Here is an 11,415-nt window from a genome sequence, read left to right on the forward strand (position 1 = left end):
AGGCCGGTCTGAGATGTAGGTTGGTCCGAAAAATTGAATAAAGAGGGGTGTCACTTTAAGATAATAATTGATATGGCATAGGTTTACTGTTATGGTAACGTTGTGTGTCAATGAGATAAAAATATGTAAAAAAATTTGTCGTTATGTCTTTGAAAATGAAGAGCAACTTACATAAAACGGGACTTACTACAACGTGATATTTCGATCCAATAATACATTGTTATGTGAAGAAAAACTTGCACACAGCAATGCATTATTGGAAAATGAACGCCACATAAATGTAATGATGAACCTGTTTCATATAAAATTATCGTTTCATTAATATGAGATGTCACGTGATGATAAACTCGTGTTACTCGTATCAGGTAAGTTCTTGATTTTAGTGGAGATAATAATTGATTAGAAGACAAGTAACAATAATGTAGTAGTAGCCATCAGCATGAATAATAGAGTCGTACGTAGAACAAAGGAAACAACCCATCTCTTTCTTCCATTTGATTTCTAGCTCAACTTGCTGACAAATCGATTTCTAGCTCAACTTGCTGACAAATCGTACGAACCAAAACAACCCACGTCTCTACAAATTCACCATCTTCTCGGAAGCCCACCCGCACAAAACACCAACCATAAGTATCTGCTTATCTCCCCGCTCCAATAGAACTCACTTCCTCACACAGTCACACTCACCATTAACAATGGATCGTCTCGCCTCCCACTTCCTCCTCCTCCTCCTCCTCTCCCTCCTATCCTCCGCCGTCGCCTCCGCCGCAGTTTCCAACGACGCCGACCCTATCATCCGACAAGTCGTTTCGGAAACTGACAAAGATCATCTCCTCCACGCCGAGCACTTCTCCAGCTTCAAAGCCACGTTCGGGAAGACCTACGCGACTCAAGTGGAGCACGACTACAGGTTCGGCGTCTTCAAGGCCAACCTCCGCCGAGCCAAGCGGCACCAGGCGCTCGACCCCTCTGCCGTCCACGGTGTCACCAAGTTCTCTGATCTCACTCCCAAGGAGTTTCGCAGGAACTTTCTCGGACTCAAGCGTCGTCTCCGGCTTCCAGCCGACGAGAACAAGGCTCCGATTCTTCCCACCAATGATCTTCCAACGGACTTTGATTGGCGCGACAAAGGTGCTGTCACGCCGGTGAAGGACCAGGTACAAATATTTCTAAAATTTTATTTATTTATTTGAAAAAAATAAATGGAATTTCTGTGGATTATTATTTTTCGTTTTGGAATGCGATGGTAAAAATTAGGGTTCTTGTGGGTCGTGCTGGGCGTTTAGTGCGACGGGAGCTTTGGAAGGAGCTCATTATTTGGAAACAGGGGAGCTCGTCAGTCTGAGTGAGCAGCAGCTTGTTGACTGTGACCATGAGGTTCTAATCTACGTACTTTACTTTCCTTGTATATGTGTATATGTGTATATGTATATATGTATGTGTATATGTGTGTATATATATTGTATATATGTATGTGTGTATGAATATATATTGTTTTCTTTATATAATGAATGATTATTTGGTCTTTTCTGTGCTTAAAGTATTGAACTTTTTGCTCTTTGAGAAGAACAAAACTTGAAAGATTAAGCTAATTGCTTCACTAATTTCTATCGTGTTATATTATCATTTACTATCTGAAAACAATTAAACGCATTTGAAAATTTGATTTTTAATGAGGAAATTGTAAACAAAGAGAAATATATGTTCTTTGAGACTGTTTACTGTTTGACATTCATGGTTAAAAAACACTGAACTTAGACTCGTACCATTCGTAGACAAGAAGAATTTTCATACGCTTGGGAGGCTACTGTGGCGGTATCCCAAGTGTAGTTAAGTTTCTTTTGCGGATACTTGTACTTGTGATAGAGAAGATGAACTTTCCTACAATTTGATGTCACCGTGGCAGTTTAGCAAGTGTAGGTAAGTTCCTCTCGTGGTCGAGGGTGGTGGCGATGTGTGTTAATTTAGGAAGTTGGGTTTTTTTAATCCTGCATAGATTTGACTATCCTCATTGCATTATCTTATATCAAGCCTGAACATTTTGCAGTGTGATCCGGAAGAATATGGCTCGTGTGACTCGGGTTGCAATGGCGGGCTGATGAACAATGCCTTTGAGTACGCACTCAAGGCTGGCGGGCTAGAACGAGAGGAAGATTATCCTTACACCGGGACTGATGACACCTGCAAATTCGACAAGAGCAAAGTTGTTTCTTCCGTGAATAACTTCAGCGTTATTTCTACCGACGAAGATCAAATCGCTGCAAATTTGGTTAACCATGGCCCTCTTGCAGGTACTTCAGCGTAGCATTCCTTCAAATTGATGCTCACATTTTTATTCTCCGTTTACTTAACTTGGTTTGCATGGTGCAGTTGGGATCAATGCGGTGCTCATGCAAACATACGTAGGCGGAGTTTCGTGCCCTTACATCTGCGGAAAGCGAATTGATCATGGAGTGCTTCTGGTGGGTTATGGTTCTTCGGGTTTTGCTCCGATTCGATTTAAGGAGAAGCCGTACTGGATCTTGAAGAATTCATGGGGACAGAGCTGGGGAGAACAGGGATATTACAAGATCTGCAGGGGTTATAATTCTTGTGGGGTGGATTCCTTGGTCTCAACTGTTGCTGCTCTGCATACATCCAACAAGTAGTTTACGATGGCACCGTATTATTATTGTACCTTGTTTAGGAATTTGGGAGATTTGTAAATATACTTGTGTGATTTGATCTCCTAGATAATATAGATAAATGGGGCTAATAAGTTTATGTTTATGTCATGGTTTAATGATGGTTGAAGTTGTATAATGTTTATGTATTTATATTGATCTTATGGGATTGTTTACTTAATTATTATGCTTTGTGTTGTAAATAGTATTTTATAATTAGCATGTTTGTGTAAACGAGAATAGGAAAAGCAAAATCCTAGATTTTGGCTCTATGAGCAAGAGAAAAAGTAATGTGCGAACGTTATACATTACAATTATAATATCATATTTAGGTTCAGTTTTTAGGTTTCTGAGTGTTTCATGTGACTTGTCTATTTGGGTTTGATTCATTTAGGTTCTGCTTTTAGCCAAAAATTGAAAATCAAATCAAAATTACTATTTGGTTCAGTTTTTGCAATTTGTAAAGGAGAAACCAAATTATTCAGTTCGGTTTTCGCACTTGCATTTTTTTTGTAGGTTTTAACAATCTAACGAATAAGGCTTTCAACATATTTGAGCCCAAAATTGGTTTACGTACTCTTGAATTGAAATTAGACTGGTTGACATGAAATTAGGCTTGGAATTTATTTTTATTTTTTATATTTTTTACAAACGATGTGACAATCTATACTAAATTAATATAATCTACAAAGAAAGAGATTGGGAAACGGGACATCGAGTACATGAGTGCATGCTTCTAACAAGTTGAGTTACAAGCCACTTATAACCCGCTAAAATTATTAGAAAGAAAATTTGAGTTTAGGTGCAAGAAGGTGGTTTTGTTGCCCTAAGTATTCCAACCCACATATTACTTCTCGAGGTACTTATTGTAAACTGTAAGCGCGTATTGCTCCTTTTTTGGGCTTGCTTACGTAGTCAGTTAGGCATGCCCAGTTCCTTCATAAGCCACACTCTGTAGGCCCAACTTATGTTGATGAAAATTAATCCAACTCATTTTCTTAAAGAGAAATGCGAATGAGATTATCTTAAAAGTAGGATTTTCTACAGATTTTATGTCACCTATATTTTTGGCATAATATTTTATAATAATGATTAACGTTAAGCTGTAAAGTTATAAAGAGGTCGTTGAGAGTCTGATTGAGAGAGTTTCATTAGCATTTCACTTCTTAAAATTGATTAGATATGCAAGCGGCATTACTTATGAGCATTTTTCCGTACATCCGAGATTCCCAGTTTCGAATTTCTCCTTCCCACTATCTTTAAAATTCTCATTTTTATCAAAAGCCAAGGGGGCAGCTTTGCATCCATGGTTCCTTTCCCTTTTTTTTTAATACCTACATGTCTTATGCATTATTTCCTTTGTGTCTGTTTCCTCTAGGCCTTTGGCAAAGGAGGATTCATGGATTTGTAACCTTTCGTGAGACATGATGACATTTAATTATCGGCTAATATACAAAAAATGGGCTTTTTAAAGGGGAGCCTACCCTCTAATTATTCACTCTAAAATCTAAATTCCAATCATGTCGGGCAGTGGCCACATGCAGTGCCACTATGACCCTACCCCTAACTTCAAGCTGGACCCACCCTACAAAAATCCATTGGCACTGGGCCATCTTTACATACGTAATTACGTATTAGGCAGGTACTTAAGAAAAACCTTCAGCATCTTCCCCTAAACTTCGAACGTTATTTATCTTTGTCCTCTGGACGTTCAATCTATTTATGAGCCCTCTAAATGAGTTGAATTAGTGGGGGGGATCCATAATTTTAATTTTGGATGGTCATAACGAAGAGACGTTAGGTGTCAATCCAACGACAAATTGAGGTGCCTAAGCAGCTAGACGGGATCTAGGCAACGGACTAGGTTGAATAGACTGATTTAACTAAGGGCCGGTTTGAAATTGGGGTGCTTTTAATAAAAGCAGCTTATTAAAAAATCTAAAACATTAAATGTGTTTAGTAAAGCAAATAAAAAAAGTGTTTTTTAAAAAAAAAAGAAAAAAAGATATTGTCAATGACAATAGAAAAACAGAAACATGATCTAACATGCTTCTAAAAAAAAGTTTTTTTCTTTTTCAAAGCATATAGTAATCAATGCTTATTTAATGAAATTTTCAAATGGCAAGTATACCCTCATATGTTTTACAAAATAGCAATCTTTGCCCCTATATTATTATCTTTGACAATTATTGTATCACATTAAATACCATATCATGTTTAGTCATTTAAATATTCAAAGTAATTTAAGGTTTACCAAGCACTCAAACACTTTTTTTTTATATTAAAAGTATTTAAAAAAAAAAACTTTACCAAACACTCAACAACTTTATTTTTATAGTTGTTCACAGCAAAGCATAAGCAGTTTTTTTTTTTTTTTTTTTTTTTTTTTTTTTTAAGAACAGCAATACCAAACTAGCTCTAAGCTTACTATATATCATACAAGTAATGCCTATTTACACTTACAACAAAAATTATACTTGTATTGAGAATTTGAGGTTTATTATTTTGATTAGGTTTATTATTCAACATATATTACACACAAAAATAGAATTTTTGATTTAGTAATTTAATGAATTTGATGATATGAGATGAAAGTGCAAGCAACTACAAGTTCATAGTACATTATGAAATACTTTGTAGAGATCGTATGAATTTATAACATATAAAAAATAATAATAACGGTGTCAAACATATGGTATAAAAATATTGGCTGAGTAATTCACCATCCATTTGCTAATTAAAATGCTTGGGTGGCACATACAACAGTTTTTTTTTTTAAACAAACAAAAAAAAAAACGTGGGAGTTGGTCATGTCGGAAATGAAGAGAAAAGTCTTTTTTCTTTGTTGTAACCAAGGTCCAAAAACAACAGAGCCATAGTGGTGTTCTCTCTTCTAGCACATGTCCAAACCATTGGATGGTCCTCAAAGGTTCTCGCAAGCGTTTTTTTGGACATCCGGGTGGTCCTGGGACCACGAACACCCTGGTCGAAGAGTGGATCCGCTCCTAAGTTGGATCCCACAACTTTTTTGTGTCATATTTCTAATGAGCAATTAGCTCATTTAAAATAAAATAAAAATAAAAAAAAAACCAACGGCTCACTTTTTCAATTTAAATGGACGACCTATGTTTTATGAGTTGTTAGAGATTACTCAGATTAATGGTCCATCTTCTTCCAAACCGTTACTCTTACGGTTATTGAACTTACACTAGTGTAAGAATAGTGTCATAGGAATCAAGCTCAGGCAGCTTAATTTTTATATTTAAGTATTACACTCACTTGAACCACTGCGAAAGACCTAAGGGCATATAAGTCAACAAATTGTTACATTCACAAGGTAAACTAAACCAGTAAAGATTTGGAATTCCGATAATTGAGGTATGAAGAAAAATTAAGATGAACTGAAAACCTATTGTTATATTGCATATTTAAAGGCTTATATTGTACAGCGTGAACTAAAATACGCTCGAATTTGACATAATTAACATGAAAACATCGACATAAATTAAAAGTTAAGGAAGATTCATAACCAAAATGAAATTTTACTGGGAAAAATGAAACGATATGTATAATTAAGGAGGAATTGCTAAATTCTCCAATAATAAGATGAACTAATCGAAATTGTATATAATCAATACATACGTTTGGTGTAAAAAAATGAGAATAATTTCAATTGCATAGTGCAATTTGGCGAATAATTATTATTAGAATGGTAGTGATATTCACACAACCATATTTACTTTTCACATACCCATCTCTGTTTTCGGCCAACATATCAAATGAATTGAAAAAAAAAATCAACGATAAAATTAACAAAGGTGTGCGTGAGGTTAAAATAAATATGTGAATATCACTATATTATATTAGAATTCGAGAATAATAACCATGCATTCTCATCCTTGGTCTCTTTTTCAAATAGTGTTGAATAATTCTTTTGGAGAGTTGATAATTATTTATTTTTCAAATACTAATATATATATATATATATATATATATATATATATATATGTATGTATGTATGTATAGGAAGCCTTTAAGTGAAGTGATTCTCTTTTTTTTTTATTTTTTATATATATAAAAATGAGGATTAGTTGTGGGGTCCACACCACATTGAATTTTAACGATTTGAACCGTCTATTTTTCAAGTTGCAACTCATAGATCATCCTTGCAAAATATTAGCCAAATTAGAAATATTTAAGACATCTAATTGGGTTCAAAAAAAATTAACGAATACTTTGTTATATAAGAAACAATGAAATTTTATCATGATAATTAAATAGGTAAATGGTTTGGGATTGAATTGAATTTTTATAAGGATAGTTTATGAATCGAGACTTACAAAATAGATGGTTTGGATCGTTGAAGTTCGATGTTGAGTGAACCTCACATCTAATCCCTATTTTTTGGAAGAAAAAAAAATTGAGAATCCCTCTGTATAAATGACCTATATATATATATAATAATTTAACAAAATATTGATAATAATATAAGAACGGTAAGCAAGTTTCCACGTGGGTATAGTTTAAGCATGAATATTTGAGGTTAAGGGGGAAGCTAGTCAACTTGAAGGAGAAAGCACTGGGCTCGAGAGTGAAACAAAGAAGAATCTCTGAGACACAATAATTGGGACTTCCACACAAAAATTCATCAATTGGACTTGCATACAAAAATTCATCATCTCCAATTATTTTCTTTTCCCGCGATTTATTCTCAACCTTTCTATTATTTATTTTTGATAATCGACCAATTGATTATTGCCCCATTTTACATTATCATAACTTTATAATAAAAGAAGTCTAGATGGGATTTAAGTTTGAACAAACGAGAACCTGACACATTACTTGGTGAATGAAACTTGATAAAATGAAAATTAGGTGTATAATGTTTACATATATAATGACGTAATTCAACTTAACTGGAACATGCTTGAATTTTTTTTAGAGAGTAAGTACATTCACAAGCGGATTTAGCAAACAAGCTTCAACAAAAATTTCAAGAGATATCAAAGCGCTACATGCTGGATAGCCCATGAACACATCATTCTACCATTACAAACACTTTTATCAATTTACATCGAATTTTGCTAAAAGCACTTCCGATTTTCGAAAAACATTTTTGACATTCCCATCTGCAATTCCTAAACAAACCCTGTCTCTTTCTCAAAAGTTTGATTGGGGGAGAGACAAGACCCCCATTGCCTCGGGTCCCTAGTCTACCCTTTACCCTAATTTTGAGGGTATTTTTTTGACTAAAGCGCAGCTTAATTAATCTGAATATATTCAAAGTACAGCTAATCAACATTGATGGACATTTGGAGCTTTTCTTTGCTTAGACGGGCCTCTCTCGCCAGAGTCAAGGTCAGCGTACGGCTAAGGCGGCCGGAGTCTGTACTTATTTCGATCATATAATCGGAAATCCAATAATTAGTGGGCACTAATTTGGGAGGCTTCACGTGATCGTCTTTGGTGAAAAGGCATTTTATCTTTATCAACCCAGCTTCTTTTTTTTTTCTTTTTTTTTTAAAAAAATTTAAAATGAATCAACGGATAGTTTCGTTATAGAAGTCCACCATTTTAAGGATCAGGAAGATTTATAAAGGCATTTTAATCTTCCTGATGTTTCTTCCAACCTATATTTTCCACCTCATGGAATTGGTAACCCATGATTTAATGTACAAAACTCCTACTACAAGAAAACTTAAATAGTATATAATATTGATTATTATTTTGTTCTAGAAAAATGGACTTTATTATAATCTAATTAAAATGTTTACATCATCCGCAAAAATGTTAAATAGAAATTCAGAACCACTATATGTCAAATTCTCTCTTTTCCTTGTTCCAACTTAGTACTATAAAAAAAAAATGGCTAAATGACTTGTCGATATGGCTATTGCACTGACATGCATTTTACCACCCTATTAGCCACTGATAGGTCTTTTTACTGACTACATTTTGCATGATAAGAAAATTGTATTTCCTCTGAACTCATGCTAGTGATCACCGACTAATTTCGTGAATTATATGAGTTAGTCTCTTTTTTTCATCTAATTGGCAATATGAGGAATAACTCAACTTATTTATAAATTTATGCAAAATCTCTCATCTCATTAATGTAGAATTTATTCTTCAACATGCCCGTGAAGAATTTTCAAACCTAACATATGGATAACACAAATCTAATGACGTAAAGCACATTAGCCGTTTGGCTTCACACCTAAAATAATCTATTATGATATCATGAAAGATTATGTAGCAGAGAAAAACATAAAAAGTATGTGGCCGAATTCCTCAATATCTTAACCTATCAACATAATCATACATGGGATAGGGTACAATGTCTCTAGTATCTACCATGAAACATACCACGTTAGTGCTCTAGCCATGACATTTTAATGTTTCATAAAACTTTAAGACATTTTAAATTAAAAAGGAGAAAAGATACCTTCAATTTAGTAACATATAGATTTTTCTTGTCACTCGTAGATATTCATTTAAAAATTTAAATCTTTATATAGCCTTTGTGTCCCGTTGGTGCTTTGGCATCACCTTTGTGTCTCATCTCTACATATATTTTTGTGCAAAAAAGCACTATTCAAATACATACTCTTTGCGCTACTACCCAAAAAAGGTCATGCAACAAAACAGTGTGATTGAAAACAAGTGACAGCAACATATTAAAATAATTAAAATATTTTGAACATTTAGACTACGATTTACTCTCATAAATATTGACTCAACCCAATTGCAAATCGTTGGGACTACTTGGTACGCTAATCCCACGTTAAAAACGTTTTACTAATATATACAATATTGTATCCAGCTAAAATGTCACGGAGATTCAATTCAAATGTTGGACTTGAACACAGTCACATTGACTATAGCAATTGTTTGGAATTGCTTTTAAAATAATTGAAAGCGTTTTAAAGAATATTTTTGAATTCCTAAAGCACTCAAAGTACTTCTTGGAAACATAGACGAAGCCAAAGATCTGTATCGATGAGGGCATCTTTAAACAACAAAGTCATAAATTAAAAAGATAAAAAATTTACTAAACAAAACACTTTTGTACATTAAATCCGTAAGTTTTCTAACAGAACATATTACAATATCCCTTAACGCGTTTTCATGTTTTAAAAACGTTGCATGACAACTTCACTAACCATACCATTAATTATCTCCCTATAAAAATAGGGGTGTGATATCCACACACCTTTTTTTACTTCTCCCACACCTTTTTGGTTTTTAACCGTCGGATCAGATGAATTGAAGAAGATCAACGGACAGAAATCAACAAGGGTGTGTGAGAAGTAAAAAAGGATGTGTGGATAGCACACCCCTAAAAATAACCATGTTATCATTCATCCATGGATCTCTTATATGATTTCTCAATTGATTCTTCAGAAGTGAACTCAATTGATTCTTCAGAAAATTCACTTCTGAAGATGCTCTTCAACGGTGGCATTAGCAACTGGAAGAGTTAATGTTGATGTCATGTCATGTCTATCACATGAGTTTGCTATATCCAATATGTACATTTTTACAGGATTCACTTATATTTTTACTAAATGACTGATTCTAAAGATATTTTCATTAAAAGCACTTTCAACTACTTTAAAAACATTTCTAAACGAGTCTATTATCTCTCTATACAACTAATCCGAATCTCATGTCCACTAAAAAACGAAAATTCAAATCTCCAATTTTGTAATTTAGAGTAGAGTACAACATTATTTGGAAAATCAAAATCGAGTTGTTTTTAACTTTTTATCATTATTTGGAAAATCAAAATCGAGTTGTTTTTAACTTTTTATCAATCTTATCGATAAATGTATTTGGATTTGAAAAAAATTGAATTTGGTGCCTGCTGGCATATAACCAACATGGAGCTGGGGTGCATATGCCCTACAGTACATAGGAACAGCCCTTCAAGCCTAATTCTGTTAAATATTGCCATCAAAGATGTTGACCTTTTTTTTACAACCGCCCAAATTAAATCACAAAACACCAAATTTTTTGTATCAATTAGTCAATCACAAAATGATTACCCGAAGAATTTTAGTGGGACACGAGGCATCCAGCGACGTCAAAACAAATGCGGCCCCCTAGAATTTCGTAAATCTCGATCTAAATTACGTTACCCAAAAAAAGAAGATGATGTTTTCTAGGGTTCCTTAGAAACTCGTTGGATAAAGTCACGGGCGCTTAAAGTACACATGGCTTCTAGATATAGGTCTGTCATGAAGTGTGAGGATGTATACGGATGTGATATTAGAAATTTTAGGAGTCATGAACACAAATAACGTTTTGTATTATTTTACATGTTACGGTAAAATGGTAAATTTTAAACGATAGTGCTGATGTATTTCATTTTAAGAAAACAACTTAGATGAAATGAATTGATTAATTTTTTAGATTCTCGGCCTAATGATGCAATGTTATAAGAAAAATTACACTACGATTGTATTTTCAGACACTACATGACCGTTTACCTATTCTCCTTTAGTTTTAGATTTATATTAACGAAATTCAAAATATAATTTGAATGAAAAAATAACATAAAAATAAAGGGTGTGAAGATAAACCAACAAATTACTCATGAGATGTGTTTTTTTTTGGGGGGTAAGATTGAGAAATCAAAATGGGTAAAAAAATATCTTAATTACAGAGACTGGTCAGAAAAAAGTAGTACGCGGGTTTTCCGGTGCAATGACGAGTAAGGCAAAGCTGATGCGGCGACACGTGGATGAAC

At 34.0% G+C, this 11,415-nt stretch overlaps 1 protein-coding gene across 1 annotated transcript; it reads left to right on the forward strand.

Annotated features, from left to right (window-relative positions):
* The first annotated feature begins 468 nt into the window (after nt 1-468).
* Nucleotides 469-2,847, forward strand: LOC137717767 (putative cysteine protease RD19C). The gene is made up of 4 exons (XM_068457245.2): nt 469-1,157; nt 1,258-1,377; nt 2,048-2,291; nt 2,371-2,847. Exons 1-4 carry the CDS (start codon nt 696-698, stop codon nt 2,646-2,648), a joined length of 1,104 nt encoding a protein of 367 aa, XP_068313346.2. The 5' UTR covers nt 469-695; the 3' UTR covers nt 2,649-2,847.
* Nucleotides 2,848-11,415: the final 8,568 nt, after the last annotated feature.

The sequence above is a fragment of the Pyrus communis genome, chromosome 8 (genome assembly GCF_041283825.1).
Source record: "Pyrus communis isolate YQ-2024b chromosome 8, ASM4128382v1, whole genome shotgun sequence".
In the NCBI taxonomy this organism is placed as follows: Eukaryota; Viridiplantae; Streptophyta; class Magnoliopsida; order Rosales; family Rosaceae; genus Pyrus; species Pyrus communis.